The sequence below is a fragment of the Chamaea fasciata genome, unplaced genomic scaffold (genome assembly GCF_029207755.1).
Source record: "Chamaea fasciata isolate MVZ Bird 193981 ecotype frontalis unplaced genomic scaffold, bChaFas1.0.hap1 SCAF_6, whole genome shotgun sequence".
Classification (NCBI taxonomy): Eukaryota; Metazoa; Chordata; class Aves; order Passeriformes; family Sylviidae; genus Chamaea; species Chamaea fasciata.
The window spans coordinates 4,041,856-4,069,717 of NW_027094091.1; the positions used below are offsets into that span (position 1 = coordinate 4,041,856).

General features: G+C 39.4%; 1 protein-coding gene across 5 annotated transcripts; it reads right to left on the minus strand.

The window, feature by feature from the left end:
• Positions 1 to 5,525: 5,525 nt before the first annotated feature.
• On the minus strand, positions 5,526 to 27,318 carry MSANTD1 (Myb/SANT DNA binding domain containing 1). Of its 5 annotated transcripts, none has more exons than XM_066184916.1 (5): positions 27,244 to 27,279; positions 25,764 to 25,856; positions 25,077 to 25,341; positions 14,903 to 15,187; positions 5,526 to 6,532 (listed from the first exon to the last, which is right to left on the minus strand). In XM_066184916.1, exons 3-5 carry the CDS (start codon positions 25,328 to 25,330, stop codon positions 6,292 to 6,294), a joined length of 780 nt encoding a protein of 259 aa, XP_066041013.1. In that variant the 5' UTR covers positions 25,331 to 25,341; positions 25,764 to 25,856; positions 27,244 to 27,279; the 3' UTR covers positions 5,526 to 6,291. The 5 variants fall into 5 exon arrangements, with proteins under 5 accessions (XP_066041013.1, XP_066041014.1, XP_066041012.1 ...); XM_066184917.1 differs by lacking the exon at positions 27,244 to 27,279 and adding an exon at positions 26,658 to 26,686; XM_066184915.1 differs by lacking the exon at positions 25,764 to 25,856 and having other exon boundaries at positions 27,244 to 27,318.
• Between the last annotated feature and the right edge of the window lie 544 nt (positions 27,319 to 27,862).

A 27,862-nucleotide genomic window follows, 5' to 3' on the forward strand; every position in this document is an offset into this window, starting at 1 on the left:
AAAAAATATAAAGCCTTATTCATGTAAGTTTAAAGAAAGCATAGGCATTATAGTTAACATAAGTTCACATGGGCAAGGTTTAATGCATTCATAAAAGAGATTGCATTTGATCTGATTATATTGAATTAAAGATAAATTATCGTTAAACCTCTAGGGAGGAGAATGAGGATCATGGAGAGTTTTTTAAGTAGTTTTAATTAATTTTCTAAATATGTTTACTTTGCAGTTCATAGAAAATTGATATTCCTATAGCTTCCCTCAGTGAAACAAGCCTTCCTCAAGCTGTGATAAGTGCTTCTCAACATTTCAGTCTGTTGGAAATTTTATACCTTTAATGGTATGCACCAATTCATTTTTTTTCCTGTGATGCATAGCAATTCAGAACTTGCCCCTAAGGTAACAACATACAGTCAAGAACTTTAGCTTGCTTCGAGCTCAGTTGGGATAGATTCCCTGGGAGACTTCCATGGAAGATGAAGGAACTTGTGAGCGCTGTCAGTTTTTCAAGAGCACTCTCCTGGAAGCACAAAACCAGCTCATGCTCTTTAAGGGTAAGGAAAGTAGGTAGAGTAAGAGACTCCCTTGGCTTAAATGTGAGCTTTTGAGATTGCTCAAAACCAAAAGAGAAGCATACCAGAGATGGAAAACCCATAGTGAACTATAAGTGCATTTCCAGGGCGAGCAGATGCAGTTAAAAAAAGCAAAAGCTCAGCTCAAATTGAAATTGGCCAGAAAGGTCAAAAAACACAAGAAAGGGTTCTTTGGGTACATAAACAACAAACAGAAGGAAATACTGATTCACTGTTAAGCAGCAGAGATGAATTGGTCACCTATAAGGCTGAAAAGACAGATTCCCAACACATTCACCTCTTTCTTCACCTTAGGACACAGGTCCTGGCATCAAAAATCTAGGTTTATACAAACACCAACAGTGTCAGTGAAAGAAGAGCTTGTCTGTGAACTATCACAGGAGCCTACAAATTGATGGGTCCTGGTATTACACATCCAAGAGTTTTTATTAGAGCTGGCTGATGTTCCAAGGATGACCATTCCAAGGATGCTCTCTCCGTAATCTTGGAGAAGTTGTGGGTATCAGGGGACATCCCAGAAGACTGGAAGAAGGCTAATGTCCCCCCATCTACAAGAAGGGCTTAAAGGAGGATCCAGGAAATTGCAGGCCTGTCAGTTTTACTCCATTCCCTGGGAAAGTTGGGGAACAAACTCTCCTGGGGGCTATCACAAGTCAAATGAAGCACATGGTTGGGAAAAGCCAGCAGGGATTCACCAAAGGCAAGTCATGCTTGACAAACCTGATCACCTTCTGACAACAATGACCTGCTCAGCTGGTGTGGGGTGAGCAATGGACATTGTCTCCAAGGCTTTCGATATGTTTTCCCAGAGACTCCTGCTAAAGTAATGGAGGCATTGGGATGTAGAGAAGTGGTCCATGCAGTGCAGACTCAGCCAGGGGACGGTGGTAAACAACTCCTTTTCAAACTGGCAGCCTGTGACAAGTGGAGTCCCCCAGGGATCAATACTGGGGCCATGTCTGTTTAATATCTTCATAAGTGATCTGGAGGATGGGGTCAAGTATATCCTGATGAAGTTTGCTGAAAATACCAAGCTGAGGGGGAAAGTGGACACTTTGAGAGGGAGAGCCACCCTGCAGAAAGACCTGGATATGCTGGAAGAGTGGGCTACCAAGAACTTTATGAAGTTCCACAAGGACAAGAATTGGCACCTGGGAAAATACAATCCAGGAGTGCAGCACAGGTGAGGATCTGTCTGGCTGGGGACCAGCTCTGTGGCAAAGGACCTGAGGGTCTTGGTAGACAGCGAGCTCAGTATGAGTGACCAGGGTGCTGCTGCTGCAGCAAAGAAAGCCAAGAAAGGCTGGACCAGGGTCCCTTCAACCTGGTAGTATGTGATACTAAGATCAAACTGAGATCTTACAGCCTAATTGCAGGCAGTAATTAGTCAGCCCTACATAACTGGATGTCATTCACTGTGGATGACTGGTCTGCTTTTTATAGAACATAAATTGTTCATCCGTATTAAAAATGTGGTTCAATAAACACCTTAAAATAAGCTGTAACAGAATGAAAAATTTCCAGCCAGAAAAAAAATACGCATAGGAAGAAAAAATTCACACCCAAAATGGCAAAGAATTTCAAATATTTCTGTTAAAACACTAAAAAAGATCAACACAAAAGTTTAATGATGTAGTCTCAAGCTTGCAGACACAGGAAGCATGCTACCATAAAATCAGAGGAAATAGATTAGCAATCTAGAGACCAGATGGTTAGTATTTACTTGCTGACATAACACCACCAAATGTTCCTAAATTTCTTTTTTAAATTTGTCTTTCACATTATCAGCATAGGAACTGATCTTGCAAACATATACATAAAGATTTCAATGTATTTATTCATTTGGGTAGTCCCATTGACTTTAGAACAGGAGACTGTTCACAGAACCAGGCTGGCAGCTTAGGGTAAGTCTACAGAGTTGTAAACTATTTGCCCACACTGAATTGGTCAGGCTAAACCTGGGGAAAAAAAATATAAAACCCCGTATACATGTTTTTGTTCTGGTTTTGTTATTTGCAAGAAGAGTTTATGGAGAATATAATAAAAGATACTCCCTACCCATAAATATATCTACTGGTCTGGTGGATAACTCTTAAACTTGGCAAGGCCTGAAATAAACTGAAATTCAAAATTCTCCAATTTGAAGTTAAGGAGTAAAAAGAAAAAGGCATTGTAAGGGCTCTTTGTTCAAAATCCACAGAATTTCACTAGCGTTAGCTTTTCATACTCAAAGTTTTCTCCTTCAACTTTGTAATTTTTTCTTTCATTTTCACTTTCTAAAGTTATGTTCCCTCATCCCTATCATTATTGGGTTGTTTTTTTTTTTTTTGAGGCATTTATTTACACTACCCCTTTGTCCAACACATTTTTTCCCATCTTTCATCAAAATCTGCTTCTCAATTGTTTGCATGTTTCTCGATGTCTCGTTTTCTCATCTGCCTCCTGAGGTTCCTTTCCCTTTATTGTCACATCACTTACAAAGTCACCTGCCTCTAGGCAGTGTATTTCCTCCCCTATTTAATTTTTCCATTTGCACCATCTGCGTGTGTATATGTAATATAAGCACTTCATTTGGTGAAAGTGATATCAAACCGAGTTGACCCCGTTACTGCCCTGAAAATAAGAAATTTGTTTTCCTATGCTTCAGTTTCTTTGTTGATCACACTTCTAGTAGCCATGAGGGAGTTCCTTTAATGTCATGGTTTAAATGATAAGCCTGGGTAACCCCTCATGTGCTCCCCTTGAATGGTTATTATGCTCAACTCCCTACTCATACAGACACAGAAGCAGTGTCTGTCTCTGTTCTGCAAAACCAGGAATTCTACCAAGAATTTTAATTCTAGGCAGGTCTTTCAAGTTCTAATTTGTCTGAATATCACAAACATTCAAATATCTGTACCTGCAGCTAACTGTCCCATACAGATGAAAAGGCTGTGAGTACCTTAAACAACAAAAGAAATCCCCACAAAAAAAACCACTCAACCTATTTTTTCAAGTAAACGTTCAGTCTTTACAGGAACAAAAGAAACAGCAGCACAAAGAAACGATGAGTAGGTGGGGAATTTTCAGCTTGTCAAAAAGCATTTAAAAAGTTCTGTCATACATGAAACTTATATTTGTCTACAGCTTTGCTGTTTTCACTCTCTAGGCAAAAAACAGGGCTAGAACACAGATAATCTGCATGGATGGGAATAAAGCCTGTTGTTAAAGAGAAGATGATTTAAAATTGAACTTCTAAATGTAGCTACTAAAAGCGATGTTTTATATAGAAAAAAAATCTCACAACCACCAAAAACACCATTTCCTTAAAGCAGTTATGTAAGACAATGTTTGGAGTCTCATCTGGAATGCTGTGTATCATTCTGGTCACTCACCCTTAAAATGGATGAACTCAAAAGAGCAAAATTAGCAAATCCTCCTAGTCATCAAAGTCCTCAAAACCTCAAAGTCATCAAAATCCTACCTTATAAAAGACTATTATCCATGAGAAGAAGGGTTGCATGGGGCATGACCTCTGGCTTTCAAGAGTAAATACTACATAAAGCACCAAATCAGTGTTGATACAAGAAGAAATTGGTATAAATTAATCAGGAAGTATCCTAGAAGCAACCTCATAAACTGCATTTACCTGTCTGTAATGCAGTTCTTCATATAATTCTGGGGACAAAACACCTAATTAATTTTAAAATATAGGTCTACACATTTACAAAAGGGATTATATGACATGGTTCCTTGTGGTAGCAGGAAAGGAATAAGGTTTTCTCCATTCTTGTGTTCCTACAGATCTGGAACTGTAATAACATGGAAGGAGGGGGGCTACCTACTTTACAGTACAAGGTTCAGCTGTGCTGCCATTGTTATTGCTCATAATTGGATTTAATTGCGATATGATTCAAGTAGATAGTAATAGTAAATACAATTAATTCCTGTGGAGTCAGGGGAGAAATTCTTTATATCTTGCTGTAAACAAGTTTAAGTGTCAGGGAGCACTGAACATGTAGCCTACCTGAATCTGTGACAGATCTACATCTGGAATGTGCAAAACTATCTTTGCAGAATCAGAAAAGAGACCTGGCATTTTTCCAATCACACAATCACTGTAGTAAAGGTGGGGTGAGGGACAGTTACTTTGTTTATATTTCAGCAGCCACCATGTTCTCCAAGTTCAGTCTTCTACGACATTTGCCTTATCCTATTATCATTAATTAAACTCTGTAGGAATAGGCCACATTTAGATATTAAATAATTCTTAATCTTCATACCTTGGAGGATCTTCTAAGAAATATTTCCACGTGTTATTAATTTGCTTGGTGAGTATAACCATTATCCTCTTTGGCAAGCATAATTAGAGATTAATTTGTTGTGTCAGGGATTTAAAATATTTTAGCTCACCTTTACATAGGCAACAACACATTAAATTATATAGGAGAATGCAAACACTTTCAAAGACCAAATTTCAAGAGGGGACATTATTCAATAGTGAGAATGGAAAATGGCCTGAGTTCCTGGTACGAATTCTTTAGTTTCTATACTGGAACCCAACCTTTGCTCTTGCCTATACAGTAAAACAGGCAGAAATATGTTTTTTTTAAGGAGAAGAAAAAAGGAAAAGGCATACAGGAAATTCTGCCGGCCATTTTTCGAATATAAGTGAAAGATTATTTAAATGTCACGTTTCGTGGGGGAGCCTAACGCGAGCTGGTGCTCCATCTCTGCTCCCTGGGTACAATCCTCCGTGCCTGCGGCTCCCTCGTGTGGTGCATCCCTGTCCATCTGGGCATCAGCACAGCGGATCTTTACCCTGCGATCAGTAACTGTGACCCTCTCACTGTGGTCATCATTCCCAGGAACCTTCACTGTCCCAAAGCATACCATCCGTCCAGCAACAAGGAATAAGTTTCTTCTTCTTTTTTATTTCATTTGATAGACATTATATATATGTATATACACACAGTACAATACTTTTCTTTTGTGATAGAGAATAAATGAAAAGTTTTCATTGCTGGTTGTTTGTTAAGTCAACAGATTCCAGTTAATAATGAAAAAAAAATTAAATGTTTAATATCAAAAGCAACTTCAAGTATCTTCTATACATTTTAGTATTCAGTATATAGTAAGGTGGTTGGGGGTTTCTTTTTATATCAAAAAATGTATTTGAATAGACTATTTTTACCCTCATACTTTAGAGTACTATTCATATCAGGGATGGAGTTTAAAATTATGTATCTCATGGTCCCAACTAGCTCTTCACAAGAACCATAGGTCACTTATACAATCAGGCATATGTTTCAAAACAGGGTTTAATCATCAGCAAAGTCAAGGTGCAATAACCATGTTTAGAAATGCACTATTTCATTCTCCTAAAGCACATTAAGCTGCAGTCCTTGATGTGAAGCAATATACAACACCACTGTTTGCAAAACAATACCTGACTTAGGCATAAATAGTACTTCAGTTCCCCGAGCTATTTATCCCTTAACCTTTCTGTATAAAAATAATTCAACTTAGGCATATATTGCACTAATTTTATCATACTGGATAGCTCTCGCCCTGCATTATGTTTTCTTTGCTGAACTAGGATTACACTAGGGTTTTAATTTCCATGGAAAACCTGGGAATAGGGCAACAGACACACATATGGTGTGCAATAAATGGTTATCTATAATAGCAATAGTAATCTCAGAGGCATTCACAAAGGAAACTACACATTAGACTTGGAGATCATTTTCTCCAGTAGATTCATCATTCTCTCCTGTAACTGTAAGCTTTGAACTTGAATGATGTTCTGCTGATCCAGGATCCTGCGCACTTCTCTACAGGTTTCTTCCATGGCTCTGCTCAACTTTTTTTGTTCTTCCAACATGGCTTCCATTAATTTTAGCTTCTTCTTTTGGAAACTGCAGTTTTGCATTTTTCTTTTCTTAACTGGTCTTTCTTCAGCTCTGAAATGTGAATATTTGTTAAAAATTAAACTCATATTTATAAAAAGAAAGAACCCAAAATTCAATAGCATATTCTTGGCCAAGCTACAACCTAGTCATATTTTTAAACCCCTGTGTTCTCCAATAAATTCGCTCTCAGGTTTGTGCCAAAACATAAGTATTGAATGTATTATTGCATAGTGTTACAGATTGGGGGGGGAAAAAAAAGGAAAGAAAAAAAGAGAGGTTTTACATCTCATTGTTTTTAATAAGAATTTTCCCTGCAGAACGCCAAGCTTTTTTTTCTCTTTTTTTTCTCTTTTTTCTTTTTTTCTTTTTTTTTTTTTAAATCTTGACATGTCTTACACACTGAATTTATACACTGTACTGAAAAAGACATTTGGCTCATCTGACTGTTGAAACTCCAATTTTAAAGCTTCAATAACCATCCCAATCCAGAGAAAATGTGGCATGGTTAATGTGGTGGTATCTTACAGCTTGTTTTCTAAGGCATTGCATCAGTAAAGCTGGTCCCACTCCAGAATATGAGTCTCAGAATTTGCCCTTGTGCTAAGGCACAGCAGCGGCACCGACCATTCTTTTTTTATATCCCACCACAAAACATTTTAAACAATGTAAAAGCCTGAAAAGACAGAAAAATATCTGAGGGTGCTGGTCGACAGTAGCTGAACATGAGCCAGGTGCGCCCAGGTGGCCAAGAAGGCCAATGGCACCTGGCCTGAATCAGAAACAGTGTGGCCAGCAGGAGCAGGGCAGTGACTGTCACCCTGTGCTCAGCACTGGTGAGGCCACACCTGCAAGCCTGTGTCCACTTTTGGGCCCCTCATGACCAGAAAAACAGTGAGGGGCTGGAGCATGTCATGAGAAGGGCAATGGACATTCTCATCTGAAATATGCAGAGCTGCCATGTGGAATTTGGGGATATTTTAAGAACTTCCTCTATGCTTTATCATGCTGGGTTTGTGTTTTGGAAGAGAGATAAACATGGCAGTAAAGACAGTGCTCTCAAGGTGTAAAGGTCACATGGCTGTTCTAACTTGGCGTGACAGAGCAACAGAGTCAAAACCAACCCACATGGCATACAAGTGAGAACACACACAGATCTGTGTCTCTTAACCTACAGCCTAAGAAGGAATCATGCTAAAATGTGAAACAGGAAGAAGGGCAAGTAGAACACATATGTGTAAGCATACTACACGTCTGAGAAACCTCCAGTTAGAGCTGGGTAACTCCTTTCCTAACTTAAAGTGAAAGACCATGTCTTCATTTACACTTTTTTGTAACTCCAGACTGGAGTCCCCAACATCAAAGATATCTGATGATGTGTCTTGAAGTCCCTTGACACAAACAGCAATCTCGGTCGTGTTCTGCCAAATGCAGTATCCTTTCTAGGTGAAATGCAATAATGAGATCATACAGTTGTGACTAGTATGCCATGTCAACACGCTGCTGATTTTAAGACATCCTTGAATAAGGATAACTTGAACTCTTGAGGAATGTGTTTTTATTAATGTGGAGAAGGGTAGTGGGGGTGAGGTCACTCAGCTGTGGCAGATTTGTATCATAATTTGATTCATGTTCTTATCCTACTTGACAGGCTTTGTGCAGCAGTGACTGTGACATTCAGATCTGTCAGCAGGAGAGATAAACAATCCTTAGCACCTGAAAGGCTTAATGCAAATGTAAGAAAAAGACACAAGCCCCTTGACATTTAAGAGTGCAGTGACCCAAAAAGGGTGAGATACTATCTACTTTGGAAGGTATACAACAAACTCAGCTTACTAAACACTAAACTAAAACACTAAATTTTTCTCCCTTAACTCTAAGGGCCAGAATTACTTCAAATATGGTTCTCAGAGAGGTCAAACAAGTAGAAAAGATCTACAGCAGTCTAAGGACAACACTGAATCTGTTATTCCAAGGTTCCCATCACTGTAGTCACATTCACAAAGAATAGGTGCTTTCTGGTAGGCAAAGCAAGAAACTTTCTGAAACGGTGACATTATTTTACCAAAATCACTTTTTGAATTTAAACTTGTCTTCACAGAGGATTTAAATGTTGGAAACTTGATGAATCTCTATTCTCTTCCCCATACAGTGTTAGAAAGTAGCTGTGGTGAGACTTCTTGTCTTGAAACCAGTACGAACTCACTCCACAAGAGGGCTTGTGTGTTGTAAATGTAAGCACTGGTGAGAATGGTCCTTAACAAGGAATGAGAAAGAAAATCTGAGGCTTGTCAATGGTACTGAGATGCAGTGAGTATTGTGTGTCTTTCTTGGTAACAGTAGCCACCATTTGGGTTTTAATTTCAACTGAGATAACAACAACAAAAATTACATTAAAAACCGAGAAGGACTGATTTAGATGGGAAGATCTACAATAAGCCTTATTTTTAAGAGAAAAGAATCTTTTAAGTGTTTTCCTAGAGTCTGTAAAGGATTTAACCTGGTTTTCAGTTAAATCCATCAAAGAACTGTAAGACATGAAACCATACATCCAAGGCAGTAAGCACCTTGCACAGCTCCAGAGAGAAAAGAGCAGCGAATGTGTACTGTATCAGCAGTATCTGCAGTCTAATAACTAAAAAAGTACTCACTGAAGAGTGCTAGCTCAGAACAGTGTTTCAGCACAGAGAAGTGCCCCCAAAAGCAATGACACAAGGATTCTTCAAGGTCTCCCAAGTACTCTCTCCGTTTGTTTACAATAACAAACACAACTGGGTAATTAGCCTTCATTGAAAAGAAATACTTATTTCAGAAATTTTCAGAAAGCCCTAGCTTTGGTGATGGTCCCGATCTCTTTTTCTCTCCACTGACTGATAGTGAAAGGGTTCTGTGGTCACTCACAAGTTAACAGTAGGGAACTGGCACTTAGAATCCTCTCATCTTGCGGAATAGCTGCTGAAAGGGAGCTCTTGAGAAGGGCCCTACAAAAGAAGGCCCTGAAGAATCTAATTTACAAGCAAACAGCGCTTGCAACATGAAACAATGTAAAATGTCCAGTGATGCCCATCCAGTGATGAGTTATTTGAATACTGAAGTGTTTCCTCAGATACTGAGCCATCTTCCTGGAGGAGTTCTAGGTATCCTAGGCAGCATGTCAGAGACCCCTCTCTGTCAATAATTTTTTATAACAAATTCAAGAGGGAAGCAGGGATAGGAATATGGGCTCAGCATCAAGTAACACAAGCAGTGTCAGTATCCTCAAACAGTTCCAGCTAGGAGCATGTCTACTTGGCCAATGTATAGGCACAAGAATAAGCAGCGACAGACGATTGCTGTAGCATGGATCAGTTCCTGTTGCCCGTTCTCCATGTTGCATCTCTGTGCAGACAACACCTCTGTGACAACAGGGGTGCAGCAGATCCTGACAGCATCCACAAGCTGCTGAAGAAGCACCTCCCTCTTTGCCAAGCCTAGTCTCTGAAGGTAGGTTTTGAGGGAAATCTCAGGAAAGGGAGGTCTAGGGAAGTAAGGACCTCAAATACAATCTGCTGGTACTCTTCTGGTGGGCTTCCAGTGCCTACAGCAGAAAGCCTACAAGAGATTGGCATTGGTATTCCTCTGACCACATGAACAAAGTGTGGAAGAGCTCTGGCACCGGGACCGTATTCCAAACAGAACCTCACAAAGGTTGCCGCTATGCTCTGAAACAGACAGGCAGGGTTCCAAGGAAGCAAACCAAGGGAAAGAAATTGTTCTTTCTCACCTAGGAGACTGAGCAGAAATGACTGTGTGTAATGGACATGAGGGGGAACAAAGGAAAACCTCCAGATACAATCAGGCAACATATTAGGCAAGTCTCAAATGCATTTGCTGTCTGCCTACCTAATACCAATTTAATTCATTGTTCAGTTAAAAGTTACTTGATTGATTGCTTACACTTGCCCAATACAGCTTGTTTCACGGACATGTGTGAATAATTAATGAAGCAGGAGTTGAATACAAAGAGTTCTCTGTTTATCAAAATGTATTATCCTCACTAAACCCTAACAACAATTCCTCATTTCCAACTACTTCATGGCAAACAGCTCTCCAGTACCATCAGTTCTTGGAATTTATGGCTTTTAACACCTAAAAGCCGTTTCTCACTGGTTTGGGGTTTTTAGCTACATACAAACCCAAGCATACCTCCATAATCCATGTCTTTATTAAAAAATCAACAATGGTCTGGATATAAACAATATTAGAGATGATATAAGATCTTCAGAGCATAAGGACTGAGGATGAGGCAACCTGGATCTTCTGGTAAACTAGGTTCGTTCAATCATTCAAATGCATTCAGGAATTAATGAGACTCATCCTTCAAGTAAAGCACAGAAAAGAACCACAAAAATGGCTTGAAGCCTGGGCAAAGCACCTTGCTAGGATAACAAGTCTGAATAATGAGTGAAGCTGCACTACATAATGCACATAGCCTAAAGCTCAAACTCCTTTGTAGATGATGCCCATTCAGATTTAAATAGCCGTAGCATAATTTTAGAAATAGTAATGTCTTTGCCAAAGATGTTGTTTCCCAAATTAGCATCATCATCAAGTTTGAATGCACTTCTTTTAATCCATATCTTGGCTAATTCATGTTACCAATTTTTATTTTTTCATCCTGTGTAAACTTTCCGCACCAAATTAATCAATCTACATTTAAAAATTTTAAAATAACAAAGACACCACAATCATGGCACACAACCACCTTGCCAGAAAGCAAAAAACACTGAAAGGTTCTCCAATATACTGAAAAGAAAGGTAAGTAGAAGTAACATCTGAAAGTTTCACTCACTACATTCACATTAGAAACAAGGGACTGGTTTAAACAAGGGTTTGCTTTTCACTAGAAAGAAGGGAATAATGAACTCCCCATCTTCTAAATTTATCAGGTCTAGACCAGACATTTAGTGTTTGCCAGAGTGAAACAAATCATAGAAACAAAGAAGTGGAGGACAAGCAGAGACAGGGGCTCCTGAGTGCAGAAGTGCCCTGCTGAAGGGAGGATGTCACAGAACCCTCTCCATAACACTTCTGGGCTCCAGATCAGAATGGCCAAATTCAAATTGTATCTAACAAGAAGTCAGACTAGGTAACAGAGTGGGTTTATTATGGTCTTTTAATCTATGGAAGTAACTCCTTCACCCCCATTTTCAGTACAACAGAAATGGCAGAACACATGAAGTCTGAACTACACTCATAACCTGTATAATTATGTTCTCTCGTTATTTTACTATGAAAACGAAGACCATAAATTAATCCACAGGGTGAAAAAACACTGTTTTCAATTAGATAAAAAGTCATTTATAGTAGTGTCAGGAATTTGGATTTTAAAAGTTTAAGCTGCAGTACAAGACTTCACCGCATTACATTGTATTTTATGACCATAATAGAATAATTCTGTTTTCTTCAGATGTTTTGTACTGTATAACAGTGTTAGAGCAGTGTTAGAACAATACTAAGCAAATATCAGGCACCCCTTTAAAGGGATTCCAAATGTTTTCCTCATCTACACACTTGAAACAAAAATTAAAATTATTTTATCTCACGTTAATTGCATTATCACTAACCAGAAAAATTTGGGTTTTGTAAAAAGTCCCAAACTCAAAGTTTTTCACACAGAATGCAAAGAAAACCAGTTTTAACTATTTTTAGCTTGACAATGTGTATGTACTGATTGAAGTATAAAACTTGACATTTTTTGCTGTCATGAAAGCTAAACATTCAATTGAATTCTTTTTAAGCTAAATTTTATATAGCCAAGTAGCCTCCTGCTATGTTCAAAGATAACGTGGAAAACACAAAGTTGATACTCTGAAAGCGGTGGTGGAGAGTTTAAAGGAATAACAGGAAAGTTTTCAAATGTTTAAAAGTTATTTAGAAAGAACTACTGTTTGAAAGGTTTTTCCCTATCAATTGTTGCCATAACATTAGGATTTTTATTACTCAAGAAATAAAAAAATCCCATAATGTAAGTTGTAAAATACACAGCTGCAAAACACATCTGTATTTTACATATAGACATGAGTATGTATTTTACAAAATGCGTTTCAAAGTAATTGTTTTGCATAGCTATAAAATAGAAAAATAGCTAAATTGAAGACCCGAAATATTCTTTTGATTTCAATTCCCAGAATTGTCTTTAGTTCCTTTTCTGAATCTGCGAGATCAATTGTCTACTGTTCAGAGGCAAGGGCATTGATAAAATAGCCAAGATGGACCCAAATTTTTTTATGCTAATTCTTTTCTCTCTTGTTGGCTATTTCAAAGTGTTTTTCAAATACAGGATGACACACTAATTGCTTAAGCTGAAAATTGCTTCCTCAGTTCATAATTTTCCATTAGTAACTCTAAAAGAATTAACGTCCTTGTCTGAGCATGACAGCTCTAAGGGATTTTAACCCATGTGGTATCATTAGCAAGCAGTGTATTTTCTTCTGGCCAAGAAAGGGTTCCCTCCTCTGCTCTCACTCATCACCCTAATTAGACAGGTCAAAGCTGGACTAGCTTTCCAAACCCCCTATGACTATTGGAATAACACTTTTTCTCCTTCCAGACGCATGCCCCATTATCACAAGTGGTTTCTAATTTTTAGTCTGATCACGATGCTCACCTGTAATTTTACACTGATCTCTCATGTGGTATCTACTGCCTAACTTCTTTTTTTTTTTTTTTTTTTTTTTTTTTTTTAACTGGGAACTGTATTTTAACGTGACTGTGTGACTCTCTCGCTGTTAAATGATGTGCACAATATTCTTTCATAGTGGAGACTGCGAGAGCATGGCTGAATTCCTAAGCTCTGGAGGCCCTGGGGGCTGCTCTGCCCTTCCCTGCAGCTCCCAGACCCTCCTGAGCCATCCAGCATAGCCTAAATTTTCCAGAGCTTATAATTTAGTTATAAGCTGATTTAAGTGCACTTTAGGTGTAAATGAAAGCATCTACATGAGAGTGGGGGTCCACCTGCAAACTGTGGGAACAACAGAGGAGGGTTTGGGGTTGATTAACTTGATCTCTGTGAGGACCGTCTATCTTTCTGTAGTAAAACCTGGCATGGTGACCTCTGTCCTCTCTTATGGTACAAAATCTGTGTTGTCTTGGAGTTGTCCCTAAGCTGAAAAAACTTAACATCCAGCATTTTTAAAAAGCCTGATGTTATCAAGCAGTCAAGTGAATAAACTCCACAGCGTTTGTGGAAATGTGACCTTCTAATTAAATATTAAATAATGTTATTGTAAATCCAATTGGGAATAAAGTTATTGCATCTGAAACGTGAGTGTGGAGTTTGCAAATCCTAAAGTCAAGTGAGTTTGTGTATCAGGAATATCAACTACTTACAATAAACTAGGATAAAAAAAAATGTTGCTTGTGAACAAAAAGGTTGTTATAGTTCAAAAGTTATGTGCCCTAATAAATATTCGTTGCCAAAAAAAAGAAAAAGATTTTTAAAATAATTGGCTATTCAAGGACTATTTGCTTGAATGATTGAATGAATTTACCTTAGTTCTATTCATCCAAGAGTGGGTCTGGAAACAATAATTCAAACTTGCTTGGTTGGTTCTCCTTGCAGCTCAACATCTTTACAGTTGCATGACTGACAGGTAATTTTACTGTTACAGTTAAACCCTTACAGACTCATGATAAGGATCTCTAGAATCAACTCTTTTCCTGCCAGAAAACTGTAATCAACTCTTATTTCACACCACTCTGGATGAAAATTGAGACCAGTAAGGTCTAAAATTTGTATCAAGAGTACAACCCTGCCTTTTGTTAAAATGCTGCCTTCCAGGGAACTCCAATCATATCCCAAAAAAAAAAAAAAAAAAAATTCACATTTGTATCTCAAACTAGCATTTACTTTGAAAAAAATTACATTCTCATTTGTATTTAAAATGTTGCAATGTACTTTCAAACTGCATGAGCAGCTTTTCAGTGTCCACAGAAATAATTATTTTGCATCTATTCACCATTTTAACAATAACTGAAGCCAGAGAAATTTCATACTCATATCAAAAGCAAAACTAGAGCAAGCCAAAAATCATCTAAGCAGTATGTTATATCTCTGATTGCACCGCGGGACTCCCTTGAACATGCCTGTACTCCTTTTATGAACACTCTCCCTGATGTGAGCCGTGACATGCATGCTGAGTTTTGGCAATAATATACAACTTTTTGCCCAGTTCTCCTACTCCCTTCCAGTCTTTCATAAAGGAATAAAGAAAATGCCCTAATTCAGCAAAGTGGCTGAGATTGAGGAACAGATCTCATTTGTGATTTACAGAAAAAAATACAAGAGCTGCTAGAGAAAAATGCCTTGTGAGGGTGTTCTCTTTAAACAGCAAATTTGGTTCATTCTGCAAAATACTGAAAAGAGGGGAAAATAGATGCTACCTCAGCTTGTAAGAAAGCAAGCTTGATGAGCTCTCTGAATGTTCATCTTCAAAGCATTCTTCCCTTCCTTCATATGTAAACTGGTTATATGGCAAATACAGAGGTGTAGACTTAGCTGATGGAGACTGCGAGGCCTCTGTCTGTGATGTAGAAGGGCCTGGCTGCTGATTTTCATGCATTTTCACATCGCTGTGGTCTGTCACTTTGGATAAGATCCTATCAATGGTTTTGTAGTAAGGCCAGTCAGGTGCCACAGTTTCACTGTCAGTCATGCATTTTAATTTCCTGTAAGAAAAGGCACGCAACATCAAAGTTTGTTTTCCTACAAAAAGTACTTTTCACACAGATATATCTCAAAACATTTATTCTGGTCACATTTAGGAGTCAAACTTAATGCTTTCAGTGAGAATAAAATTAGACATTTTTCTTCTTTAACCTCCAGTGAAGCCTTTCAGGTTCTTTTCCTACGTTTGACCTGTTATAAAAAGTTTCATGTAAACCCCCAATTAAATTCAATACAAATAAAGAACATTACAACTCCTAATGGAAACGGGACTGTGTTGGTGGTTGAATAATTTTCTTCCCCTTAAAGAATTCCCAACTAACCAATCTGACAGCAGTCCCTGACAACTGGACCAGGCAACACACCACAGCCCTTACTAAACTGAGGGCAGCCCTGCGCTTCCATGCTTTGAAGAATGTTTATTTTCTAAAATGAATACAAGTGGCTATGAATATAATGCATATCCTTTTTCTAATATTACCAAAAAGCCCTGAAATGCCTTGGTAAATATCCTTGCAACAACCGTGAGATACAGACATCTGTTCATTTGTTACAGAATAAAGATCAGGGTAGGCAAAAGTACAGAGTTTCATTAATTAAATAAAAAAAAAAAAACCCAAACAAAAAACCACAACAAAAACAGTTAATAATGCATTAGAAACAGCATGCACAGAAACATTACATTACAGTGGACTCTCGGCCATGACCTTGTCTTTCATGTGTATCTTATAATAAGAATTATTATTCAGTCCTCAGACAAGTCCACTGCTATCACAGTAGTTACCCAGTGTTATTTTAGGGGGTTTTTTTACTGAGAAATATAAAACTGAGGTATTTATTTGTAGTATACATCTCAAAGAAATTCCAGAGCCCAACTAGAGTCTCAAACTTTCTTTTCGTTTGCCTCTCCCAGTTCAGATCTTGTTACTCTAAATCAAAATGCAGGAAGGGAACACAACAGGAAAGGCAAGACCAATGACAAACGCCCCATTTTCATGAACCAGATTTCATTCAAATTAACAAAAAGCCGAACCAAATCTGATTCTCACAGCCAGAGGTTTGCATTTGCAGAAGAAAAAAAAAAAAAAAGGAATAAAAACTATTCCTGGACACCTGGCCCACCCTTTTTTTCTTGAAGCCTTTCAGGTTTTTCCTTCTCAGAATCCATCCTGCCCACACCAGTCCTGCAAGGGGTAGACTTAAATAACATGTAAACGTGAGAAAAATGGTGCCAAACTTAAAAGCGAGAACTTGAAGTTCTTCCTTTTAAACCGCTGTCAGCCTAGAGTAAGGGGAAATCCACCGGTGAGAAAAGAAGGCAGTAAGATTTGCTTAGATTTTAAAGCCATTTAAGGATTCTTTTTTCCTTGTCCTTGCAAAGTCTGATGAGCTTTTCCAGCTGTTTAGAAATGCACATCATAGTCCTGCAAAGCAAAGCCTCACAGCCATCCATACTTTTATGCCCTCTATGCATTCAAAATTTTAATTTCATACATATTTCACAACCTACTGCTGCGATTTCATAGTCAGAGAATATCGAGCACAGCCTACAAATACATGTATATCCATCCAGCACAGACAGAAAATAGCTAAACACAGGCCTGACAACAACCTTCAATTAATACTGATTATTTTTAGTTCAATTGTGGAGGCTATTTGCATGAAAACCATATCAATTATGCCACTATAAGATAGTAGCCAAGCCTACATGCCACATTTGTTTGCCTGTGTTGAAACCCTCAATGTGTTCAAGCTATGGGGTTTAAAACTGAATTGCAATTATGCAGTGCATTTACCATGGTCAGTTATCCCCATGGGTGAGACGGCAAAAGCCAGGGGTGACCACATCTCAGCCAGCCCACTGCCATGTCCAGCAGCTGCATTAAGACCTCATGGGACATGGTTTGAGCCTTCAGGACTGCAGAGCATTGTGTCAAAACACGTCACAGTATTTTTGTGACAAGCTTAAAGCTGATACTCTGCTGACTGCTCTGGGAACGGGCTCGTATTCATGTCAGCCAGGAGCCCCAAGTCCCCAGCAGCAGAGCTGCTGCCCAGCCAGGCCACCCCCTGCCTGTTCCAGCATTTGGCCATCCCAGGAGGAGGACTTTGCATTTGTCCTTGTTGAATTTGACGGGGTCCCTGTCAGCCCATTTCTCAAGCCTGTCTAGGTCCCCCTGAGTGTCAGTCCTGCCCTCGCAGGTGCAGACTGCAGCCCCCAGCTTGGCATCACCCGCAAAATAGTGCACACGCACTCCACCTTCACCTTTGGATTGCTGATACTGAACAGGGCATGCCCCAGTATAAAACACCTGCAGCCCTCCACTGCGACTGAGCCTCTAGGCAGAACACAAACCATTAACAACTACTCTGTGCCCAGAGATCCAGATAGTTTTCTAGCCAGCTGGTAGTCCTTCCATCTGCAGTATAACATCCCAGCTTGGATACAAGGATGTTCTTGGAGACTGTGTCAAAAGGGTTTGCACTATCAAGCTAGACACTACTTTGGTCGACCCTCATCCACAGATCTAGTCTTTTACAAATGAAAGCAAGCGGGTCAGTCAGAGGTGAATCAGTGCTGGTAAATCCATTCTGGCTATTCCCAGTCACCACCTTCTCCTTCGTGTGACTGGAAATTGCTTCCAAAACTTCTTGCTCAGTGATCCTCCAAGGAGCTGAAGTGAAGAACTCCTAATCCCTATCCCTGCCTTTCTGAAGATTCAACAGCCTTTTTCTGGTCCCTAGAGCCCTCCCTCAATCTTCACAAACTTTCAGAGACGATTCCTTCCTTTTCTACTGCTGATATTTCTGATAACTCTCCTGCAGGCACACCCAACTGAGACATCTGGGCAGGGAAGGCTGAAATAAAGATACCAAGTAATGAGGCTGAGGAGCCTCAGTACTTGCATCTGCTTTCATTAAATCACCCACCCCGTGGTGACTTTTGGGGCAACTCAGGTATAACTACAGTCTGGGGGATGAAGAGGTTGAGGGCAGTCCTACAGAGAAGGAGTTGGGGGTGCTGGGCAGTGAGAGGCTGGACATGAGCTGGCAATGTGCTTGTAGCCCACTAAGCCAACCATTATCGTGGGCTGCAGCAAAAGCAGCATGGCCAGCAGGCTGAGGGAGGGGATTCTGCCCCTCCGCCCTCCTGAGATCCCACCTGGAGGGCTACAAAATTACTCAGAGGGCTGGAGCAGCTCTGCCACAGGGACAGGCTGAGAGCGCCAGGATTGTTCAGCATGGAGAAGTAAAGGCTCTGGGAAGGCCTTACTGTAGATTCAGACTAGATAGAAGGAAGACATTTCTAATAAGAGTGGTGAGCCACTGAAACAGGCTGCCCCAGGAAGCTGTGGATGCTGCAGCCTGGCAGTGTTCAAGGCCAGTCTGGATGGGGCTTTGAGCAACCTGGTTTAGTGAAGGTGGCCCTGCCCATGGGAGGGGTTTGGAAAGAGATGGTCTTTAAAGGTCCCTTCCAACCTGGACCATTCTGATTCAATGGAAAGTTTCCAGGAGTAGATATTCTGCCTGAGTAGGTCGGTACCTTTTTGTTGTTGTTGGAGCTCAGCTGTGTACCCAGACCCACTTTTTTTAACAGAACTAGGACAATTTTGAAGGAAGAGCTGTTGTTTATTGTCTGCTCACAGAGCTGTAGAGTTGCACTTACATAAATGCAGGTATTTCTCTGGCTCTGAATGTATTGAATGCATACTAATTCTGCTTCTGACTGCTTACCATAGCTCTGGGCTAAATAAAAGGATCACTACCAGGAGGTAGACAAGAGAACTGTGTTAGCTTAAAAGCAGCACCAGCAGCAATCATCTACCTATATGGAGTCTGGCTCAAACACACAGGGAAAAAAAAAAAAAAGAAACAGGGGAAGAGATGAGATGATAAGGGGAAAGGGAGTGTCAGCCCTTTGGAAGAGATGCTGCAGGTGGAGGTAAATATGGAGAACATTCACTGCAATAGTGTTGATGGTTTAGCTTTCCGGTAAAAACAAACCAAACCTTCATAATACCAGTATCAAGTTCCAGGATTTACTAACATTTAAATTCTTTTTCTACAACTGCCAGAAGTCCAGGAAACCTAGCAGCTTTTGCCTGCTTTGAGGTAAATGTAACCCAGGAAAAACTGGAGTCTAAAGCAGAGATTAATTTACTGCCCTCAGTCATTAGCATAATTCATCACAGCAATCTTAGTTACTTCATGGAGTTGGGGGTTTGTTTGTTTTAGTGAAACACGAGGACGTTAAAAGAAACAGGGCAATACAAAGGCTGGAATGCAATAGTCCAGAAATGAGAGAGCAAGATGAGCCAAACATTAACACTTTGAAATTGGGCACATCACTGCCTGAGTGAGCAAGCCAGGCAGGAAAAGTGAGGTAAGAAACAGAGGTAAGCGACAAAGTCAGCAGAGCTCGCAAAATAAATTCACACTGAGTTTATCTAGACCTGTTGCTGTTTCAGGAGGGTCCATTATAATCCAGCTGAGAGCAGAAGAAACTGAGAACTCTCGGCAAAAACTCAGGGATCAAAGTCAGATTTCCAGTGGACAAATACCCAAAGCATGCCAACCCAGTTAATTTCAAAGGTGATTGCTTGTCTTATTCCAGAGAATAAATTAATGGGCTTTGAGATCCCACTGCCAGAATGCTCCACTGAATAGACTGAGACAACTGTTGAGTCATTTGTGTTGCCACTGACCTTTTTTCAGACTTTATTCTCTGTGCCTATTAATCTACCTTCTAAAAGAAAACTATCACAATATTAAGTTCTAAAGAGGTGGGCTTTTTTTTTAAAATCATCATTTTAGTCAGCAAAAAGCAAGCAATCTAAAACTTGCTTCGTTTTTTTTAGACTTTGCTCAAAGCAGTATTGCTTTTTTATTATTATTGCAGCATTTGATATTACTGCTTGCCTTAAGGAAAGGATACAGATCCCTCTCCTGGGGTTTCTAGGAAAAGCTTTCAAAATAAATAATAAATAGCAACTGTTTATGAACCAATCAATGGTGAGGAAAAGGAGGATGATGAAAGTACAATACTAAGTTGTGTATCTGCCGTAAATTATTGAAATTAAAGAGAAAGATAGTAAAATATTCCACTTCAACTTTTCGCAGTAATTTGGCTGCACTCACATTTTATCATTTGCTGTAACAGAGGTCAAATTTTCCAGTTGCATAATGTCATAGAGTATAGCAATGGATTACTCAAGCAAAAATGTTTAATTGCTATCATGTACACATGAAAATAAAAAATTAGACTACTCTTTCATTCAAATCATGAGACTGATTCAAATTTACCAATCATTAACATTAATTGACTGCGATTCAAATCAAAGAGCAACAGCTGCATCCTGTTTTCTAGGCTTTGGGGAGGGTGATGTTTTTGAAAATAATGAATTTGCATTCACACAGTTCTTATTTTTAAACATCAGAAGGAATCAGTCAAAACTGTGGACCACTGTGCAAGCTGTGCAAACCCTGCTTCCTTTTTAACAAGCCAGTGCGTATTGTGTCAGTGGCAATATTCTAACAGCAGTCACAGAGCACCGTGGCAGTGAGATCAGCACATTAGCAGTGACAGGACAGTGCTTCCTTTTAGAAGGAATAATTACAGGTTCACATGAGCTGATAGCCCCGAGTAGGCTGCACAGCACAAAGAACTGGGCACACACTCCAAGGGATGCTAAACCTCAAGAGCTGGCATGCTAATCTCAGGAAAACTTTTGATGACCGGCACGTCTGAAAGCTTAACTTTGAATTCCAGGAAGCTTGACTCAGCCCTTCCTTCTTCCAGGATGGATAAATGGGCAGGTTCATGCAGCTCACCACACAGGTATCTTTGAAGTGGAACATTAAAAACCTGGTGGCTGATCCATCCACAGCAGATATTTCAGATTTCACAGCAATCCCTAAAAGCAGAACTTTACTCAAATACACCTGCAGAAAGAATTTTCCTTCCACCTTTGGTGATGTGCAGAATTTTCCACCCAGCCAATTTCCACGGTGGATGAAATTGTCCCTCAATATACTGAGACTCCAGTAAGAATTACTTTAGGTCACGGTATATTTTTCCCTGATTAGTTTCCTCCAAATGCACTTGGACTACAGTAACGCAGAGGAATACAGGAACCACTGCCAGAGCAGTCCACCGTCTCACTCTCTTCTGACAAAGGTCAGTGCTGAATACTTCAAGAATGAGTTTGACAGACAGCTTTTGAGGGCACATTCGCCCATAAAAACACATGATTATTTTTCCATCAACAGCCAGTAATATCCTGAAACCCACTGTCTTTCATAATTCTACCTAATTGGGAGACAAACAACATCTGGGTTTTTTTAATTTAATAAATCTAATCTTTAGTAAAAATAGTAATAATACTAAACCAACCTGCTGCTCTCTTGGTGTCAATGATTTTCAGTGGCAATGAGTTCCACGTGCTTATTATGCAGTGCAATACAGATTTATATGACTTTAACTAGTTTTACATTTCTTGCCTTGCAATTCTTATAAATAACTTCTTGTATTATGGCCAAAAAAAAAAAAATCTGCTTTACATTCTGAAAAATAGTGCATGTTTTTATGCACCTCTAAAACTCCTTTAGCATTCACAAACTTTTCCACGTCTCTTAATAAAGAAAGCTTTCCACATCTCAGCCTAACTGTTCTCTAAACATCTTTTCATTCTCTTGTCACCTTGCTGAAATATAGGGCAGGCAGAAATAAACACAAGAATTCAAGGAGGAAATAATGAGATAAAATAGATTTCTGTTTGGCATTTTAACACCTGAATAATGTTTTCACCTCAGATGTGGAGGAATGGGACATGATCACCCCGAAATTTCTTACGTGAGACATTTCCATGCCCGCTGAGCTACACCTGAAGTAACTTTACCTGGAAGCACAAGATCCCACAAGGATCCCAAACACACCCAGAACCAGGGTGAATACCTGGGGTGGGAGCCCCTTCTGAGCCCCCTGCCACTGCACACACCCATGCAGGCTGCACTTGCTGCAGCAACTGCAGTAATTATTGGCCTTAACACTCCTTCCCCACTTACATATGTTTGCCTGACTTGGACACCTTCTGCTCATAATGAATGGCTTGTACTAAGCAGAATAAAGAAAACACTATTTACTGAACTGCCTCTTAGAATGCCATGGGATCCTCAAACTGGAGAGCACCATTATAAACGTGTTCACTGCTTTCTATTTTAGAACCTTGTATGTTTCAGACCATCAGTATCTGTTTCAACAGATGTCCCAGAAAAAGACATGCCAGTGACAGCACTTTTGAAACTGAACTTGGTTAAAAAGACAAGTAGAAATATTCAAGTACTGCATTTTCCTTTTATGGAACAAATACACACACACACAGACATACATATGTGTGTATGTTTAGTAATTTGTAGGACAGGGGGTTTATGTTCCTTTATGGAATAAAGGAATAATATGACCTGATTAAATATTTTAATGCGGTTTATTTCTGCCTGTTAAAGGAAGAGTAGAGGCCACTCCACCTCTGCAGCACTGTTCAGAGTTGCCTAAAGAAGTACAGGGTCCTCAAGTGGGGGAAGAAAGAAGCTCCTAGGTGCAGAACACCCCACCTCACTCCTGCTACTGGTGCTACATTCTCCCATGTCACACCCACTAACCCAATGTAATCATTACAAAATATTATCTCAAAATAGAGCATTTTCCAACTCTTGGGATCTTCTTTTCCAGTTTGTGCCACAGTGCAGCAATGATGCTCAGAAATATAGTGATGTAAAGCATCTTCTTCGAGTGTCCCGCAGGCACCCAAGCAGATTAAAACTCATCTGCCTCCCAGCAAAGCCAGCAGTCGGTGGCCACTCACATCATTTACAGTTTCACCACAACCTTCCCTATCCTCACACACCACCAAAAAGTACCCAGAAAACTAGAAATTGTAACAGCTTCTGCTTGTCCTGTTCTCCATACCACCTCACCTTGACAGCAAAGCACACAGGCATGTGAACAAACAATTAGAAGATGCATTTTATATTCCAGAGCACAAAATGAAACAGCTCTGTGACAGCACAAGGCAGTTTTTAACTCTCCTAAATTAGCATCTCAATCAATAAGCAGGGAGCTGCCAGGCACTGCAAAATAGAAAAGCAGATTGACAACATGCAATAGAAGCAATCTTAGAAGTTCACAGAAATAGAAGGATATTTCTTAGAAGTGCAGTTTCTCACACACACACACACAGCGCATGTATGCGAGTGATCTTATTTCTTCCCTTCCCCCAGTGCAACTTTAAAGTAAAAACATTAATTAGAAAAAAAAAATGAGACTCTCTGATTGATGACAACACTGTAAATTTAGAACAAAGGCTGACAGAAATAACCTATTCCACTTGGCAATTACGGCACTTAACTATCGTGCAGTGTTGCTGCTACAGACACCTGTAAAATCTCAGTGCCGCGAGATGCAATTCCCAGCAGGGAGGACTGCAGATTTAGCAGACTAAGCAAAAGCCTGGTAGCCAGCAACTCCCGACTCCTAAATCTGCATCAGAGTGGGAATTGCTGGGTGATGCTGGACAAAAAATTTATCTGACTTCCAGCTTTTTCATCTACAGTCCGGGTGAAGAAAACCATAGGGATTACTGCAGGGTTGGTGAAACATTTTGGAGACGTTAGCATTTGCCACAAAACATCAGGTTTAATATTATGGCAAATGATGTTAAACATTATGCCTGTGGATCACAGAAATGTAGAAGGACATTCAAAGTTAAGGGGTTTACAGGATTTTCCCTAGTTTTCTATTTGATGAGCAGTCTCTGCATTAAATACAGTAAGGGTGCCTTACAGAAAAGCGAGCAGTTTTAACATGGTTGCCTGCTGTAATAACCTTTTTTATTATTAATATGAGCTTTGAGGAGAGATTAAATAAAAGAGACACATATTTGATTTTCTTGCATTACAAGCACCTAGCTCAAATCACCACTCAGGATTTCCAGTATGAGGCAGTTTGTGCTTCACAGAGATAGGAATTGGAAAAAAAAAAAAAAAAAAAAAAAAAGAAAAGAAAAAAAAAAAGAAAAATAAAGAAAAAAGAAAATGGAAATCTTTCTGTTAAGTTCTAATTATTTTTCTCCCTGCAAACAACAAATCCACAAATGCCTCACATTTTCTGTAGCCAACTTCCCCTGCTGACTGCTTGCCTGTTCTTTATCATCCCCTCATAGACACCTCCGCCCTCCCCCCGACTCCTTTGGAGCAGTATTGACGGTGCACATTGATTCTCTCTGCAGATATAATAGTTCTTTCACTGCTGCTGCTTATAATTATAGCAATGTGTGTCACTCTGTAATAAGACATTCAATTATTCTTGGCCCCGCGAAGTGTAACCCTTCAACTCACAAGACCAAAATCGAGGAGCATCAGCCCCCCCCCCTCCCCCAAAACATTATTCTGTTCTAGTTTTCTTTTTTTCTTTTTTTTTTTCTTTTTTTTTTTTTTACTTTGCCTTGCAATTCCGATCCTCAGTGGCCACTTGAAACTGCAGGAGTTTCACTGCAAGGAATTGGCTGCCAAGCTAACACAATCAGTCCCCTCAGCAAAGAGAAAAAAATAAAAAAAATCTCTTTTCCCCATTAAATACATTTCAATCCCTCTGCATCATAACAATGCCAGATAATTTTAAAGAAACAAAGTTGTCCCAGAGTTTGACACGAAATGGGGGGGACAAATTAACAATGACGTAACAGCACTGGCAAGAGAGAATTTTAAAAGCGATATGAACAATCTTTAATCTTTTATCGACAGATTTCCTCTAGGAGACTTCTTTCTGAAAGGCAAAAATCACTGCGCCGTCCCTGCTAAAATCTCTTAAAATAAAAAGAATTAACTGAAGCTTACCTGTACTGGAATGTCATATTTGTAATTTTTATCTTTATTTCCTCTCCGTGGCGAATTTCTCCAGTCATTTCAAAGAGTTTGTTAGCCATTTTCTCATAAACTTTGGCATTCCTTTTAGTTTGTTTCAGCTCATCAAAAAATTCTTCCCAAACCAGCATTAAACCTCTCATTTCTGCATCAGTCCAGTTTCTGGCCCTCCTGTGTTTCTCAGTCTGAGAAGAGACAATGTAACTGGGAATTTCTGCTGCAGCCATTGCTGACTGACCTAAAAGGGTTTTAAAAGAGGACACTTAATATAGATTGAGTTTTCAGTTTAGGTTTTTTGTAGTGCAAGACATGCATATGTGGATAAAGAATTTGAATGACAACAGAACATATGAAACCTTTTTGCAACAGCTTGAAGCTTGAGTGCACAAAATGGGGCCTACATCTGACAGGCAGGAATTTAGTTAAAAGCTTTTAAACAGAGAAACGTCATTTTGATGTCACGTTTCCATAGCAACAGAGCAACTGCATAAGCTACAACAACAAAAACCTTTTAACTGAAAGCCAAAGAATCAGGACAAAGTTGACAGGCCATCAATATTAAAGCTTTTAAACACTTTAGGTTTAACAAAAAAAAAAAGATCTATGCAGCCTTTGAGAAGCTACTTTTAAGTTTCTACTTCTTTTTTAGCTTTCCCTTACCTTTTAGGCAGACAATCTGCTAGCAGGGGGTCATGGTCGCCTGAACGAGCTTTTAAGTTGTGCCTTGACAGACTCTCTAGGAGGTTGCAAGGACTGAGGCCATGTACACAAAAAAAAAAAAAAAAAAAAAAAAAAAAAAAAAAAAAAAAAAAAGCTTTTTTTTTTTTGCAAAGATATTCTGCAAAAAGAATCAGCCAGCTTTATGAAAACTATACATCTCTAAGCTAATAAATGTTTAAGCAGGCAGGCTCATTAAAAAGGAGCCTGCATCTGGGCTTCAGAACATGCAAAAAATAGTATATAAGTGTTTATATAGAGAGAAATATATACAAAATTTCAATATAAAGCCACTTTTTTTTTTCCCCGAGATGTTTTGCTGCTGATAAGCACACACTGCAGTCCTGTCAGTATGAATTTGCCTTTGTAGGTATGTATTACTGTATGTGTATTTTGTATTCCTAGTAATTTAGATGCTATTTATGCAGCCTGTGTTCTGCCTTAGGACTGCAGCAGAAGCATTTCACCTGCTTTATGGGCAACCTAAAAGGATTATTCAACGAGTTAAAAAAAGGCTGTGAGATGCTTAGAACTGAGAATAAATTGCTTTGCTGTAAAACAAGCATTTTGAGCTGGTTTTTATATAGGGCTAAATTGTGCCAGCAGTTATATCAGAGAAGCAGGGCTTATTCATTGTATTAAACACTGCAATACAAGCAGTGGGCCAAATCCTGCCCCACTTACACTCCTGCAATCTGACAATAATCTTCCACAAAAGAGTGAGATGCAGGAACTGCATTAATTCCAGCACTCCGACCAGCTAAACAGAAAGATGTTCATTTCCTACAGTCCCAATAGAATTGTGTTATGTAAAATATAAATAAATAATCCACAGACCTTTCTTATTATTATTTTTCTGTTTCACCATATAACAGCAATAACGACCTCAGTGCAGGGCATTTCCTGAAGATTAATGGCAGGCAGGGGTTAATGGCCTGAGGCTCACCCAGTCAGTCGTTAATCCCCAGGAAATGTTCTGTGCCTCAATCCTTAATGCTTAAGTATCCTATAAATTGTAAGTCTTCTCATAACCACATCCTTGATCTTAACAATAGTTTAAAAACGCACTGCTTGGTTTGCATCCTGGAGATGGCAAAGAGAGCACATAATGTTCCTAAAAGGTACACCAGTGACATTTGTGGGACCATTGCCTTCTTTCTGTTTTATTTATTCTACTGCATATTACAAAAGGCACAACAGCATACCACAGAACAAGGTGGGGGTATGGGGGGGTTGAATTACATATACTTTACATAGGAACTTCCACTGATCCAACCCTGAACATGTCTCTGTCAGAAATATACCTGCTGAGTCACTGCCTTCCTAAGGGAAAAAATAAAAAGGAGAGAAATAAAGAAAAAAAATCCCCTAGCTTCCAAATAACTGCTTTTAACTACTAATATGACAGCCTAGCAACTATTACCTTTTAAAATGTGTAAATAGCAGCATATGTTGTGGTGATGATCTTGCATGGTTTGTCTCTTGGGTGGCCAGCTGGGAGACGTCACATGATCAGGGGACAGATGGTGGTCAGAAGAGGATCAGCTGATGACACATTCATTTTATTAATTTATTGTTTTGCTTTGAAATTCCTGTCACTTACCCTTGGGCTTGAGGCAGCTCTTTTAATAAAACGTACCAACCTCAGCTGCCTGTGGTTGCAGGCAGTGACTGGGGATCACCAGGACAAATTTAAGGAAGCAACGCAGAGTCCAAGAGGAAAATACCACGGGTTTGGGTCTGACTTGGAACTAACATCCACTGCTGTTAAGCCAGGCTTGCTTTTCGACCTTTAGATATCCATTAGAGGGGTTTTTTTTCTCCCTCAGACTTTAAACCACCTCTATTGTGAAAATGCTGATTAACACCACTGAAACCCATAGCATGATACACACAACTTGTCAAAACCCAAAGTTATGTGTGGTCTCTGCTTTAAGGATATTTTTAATCGAGTTTCAGGTATAACAACCAGGACAGAGTGGGTGAAAACCTTTCCAGCTGCACCAGGTTTTTTCTGTCATAGTCCACAACTATTCCTTCCC

Excerpts from the sequence above, each read along its gene's own strand:
- MSANTD1 (XM_066184915.1), bottom strand. The coding sequence starts at position 27,292 with ATGCAAGATCATCACCACAACATATGCTGCTATTTACACATTTTAAAA. Across the intron at positions 25,342-27,243 it reads CTATTTACACATTTTAAAAG|GTCAGTCAGCAATGGCTGCA; the intron begins GTAATAGTTGCT and ends AAACCCTTTTAG. Across the intron at positions 15,188-25,076 it reads AATATGACATTCCAGTACAG|GAAATTAAAATGCATGACTG; the intron begins GTAAGCTTCAGT and ends CTTTTCTTACAG.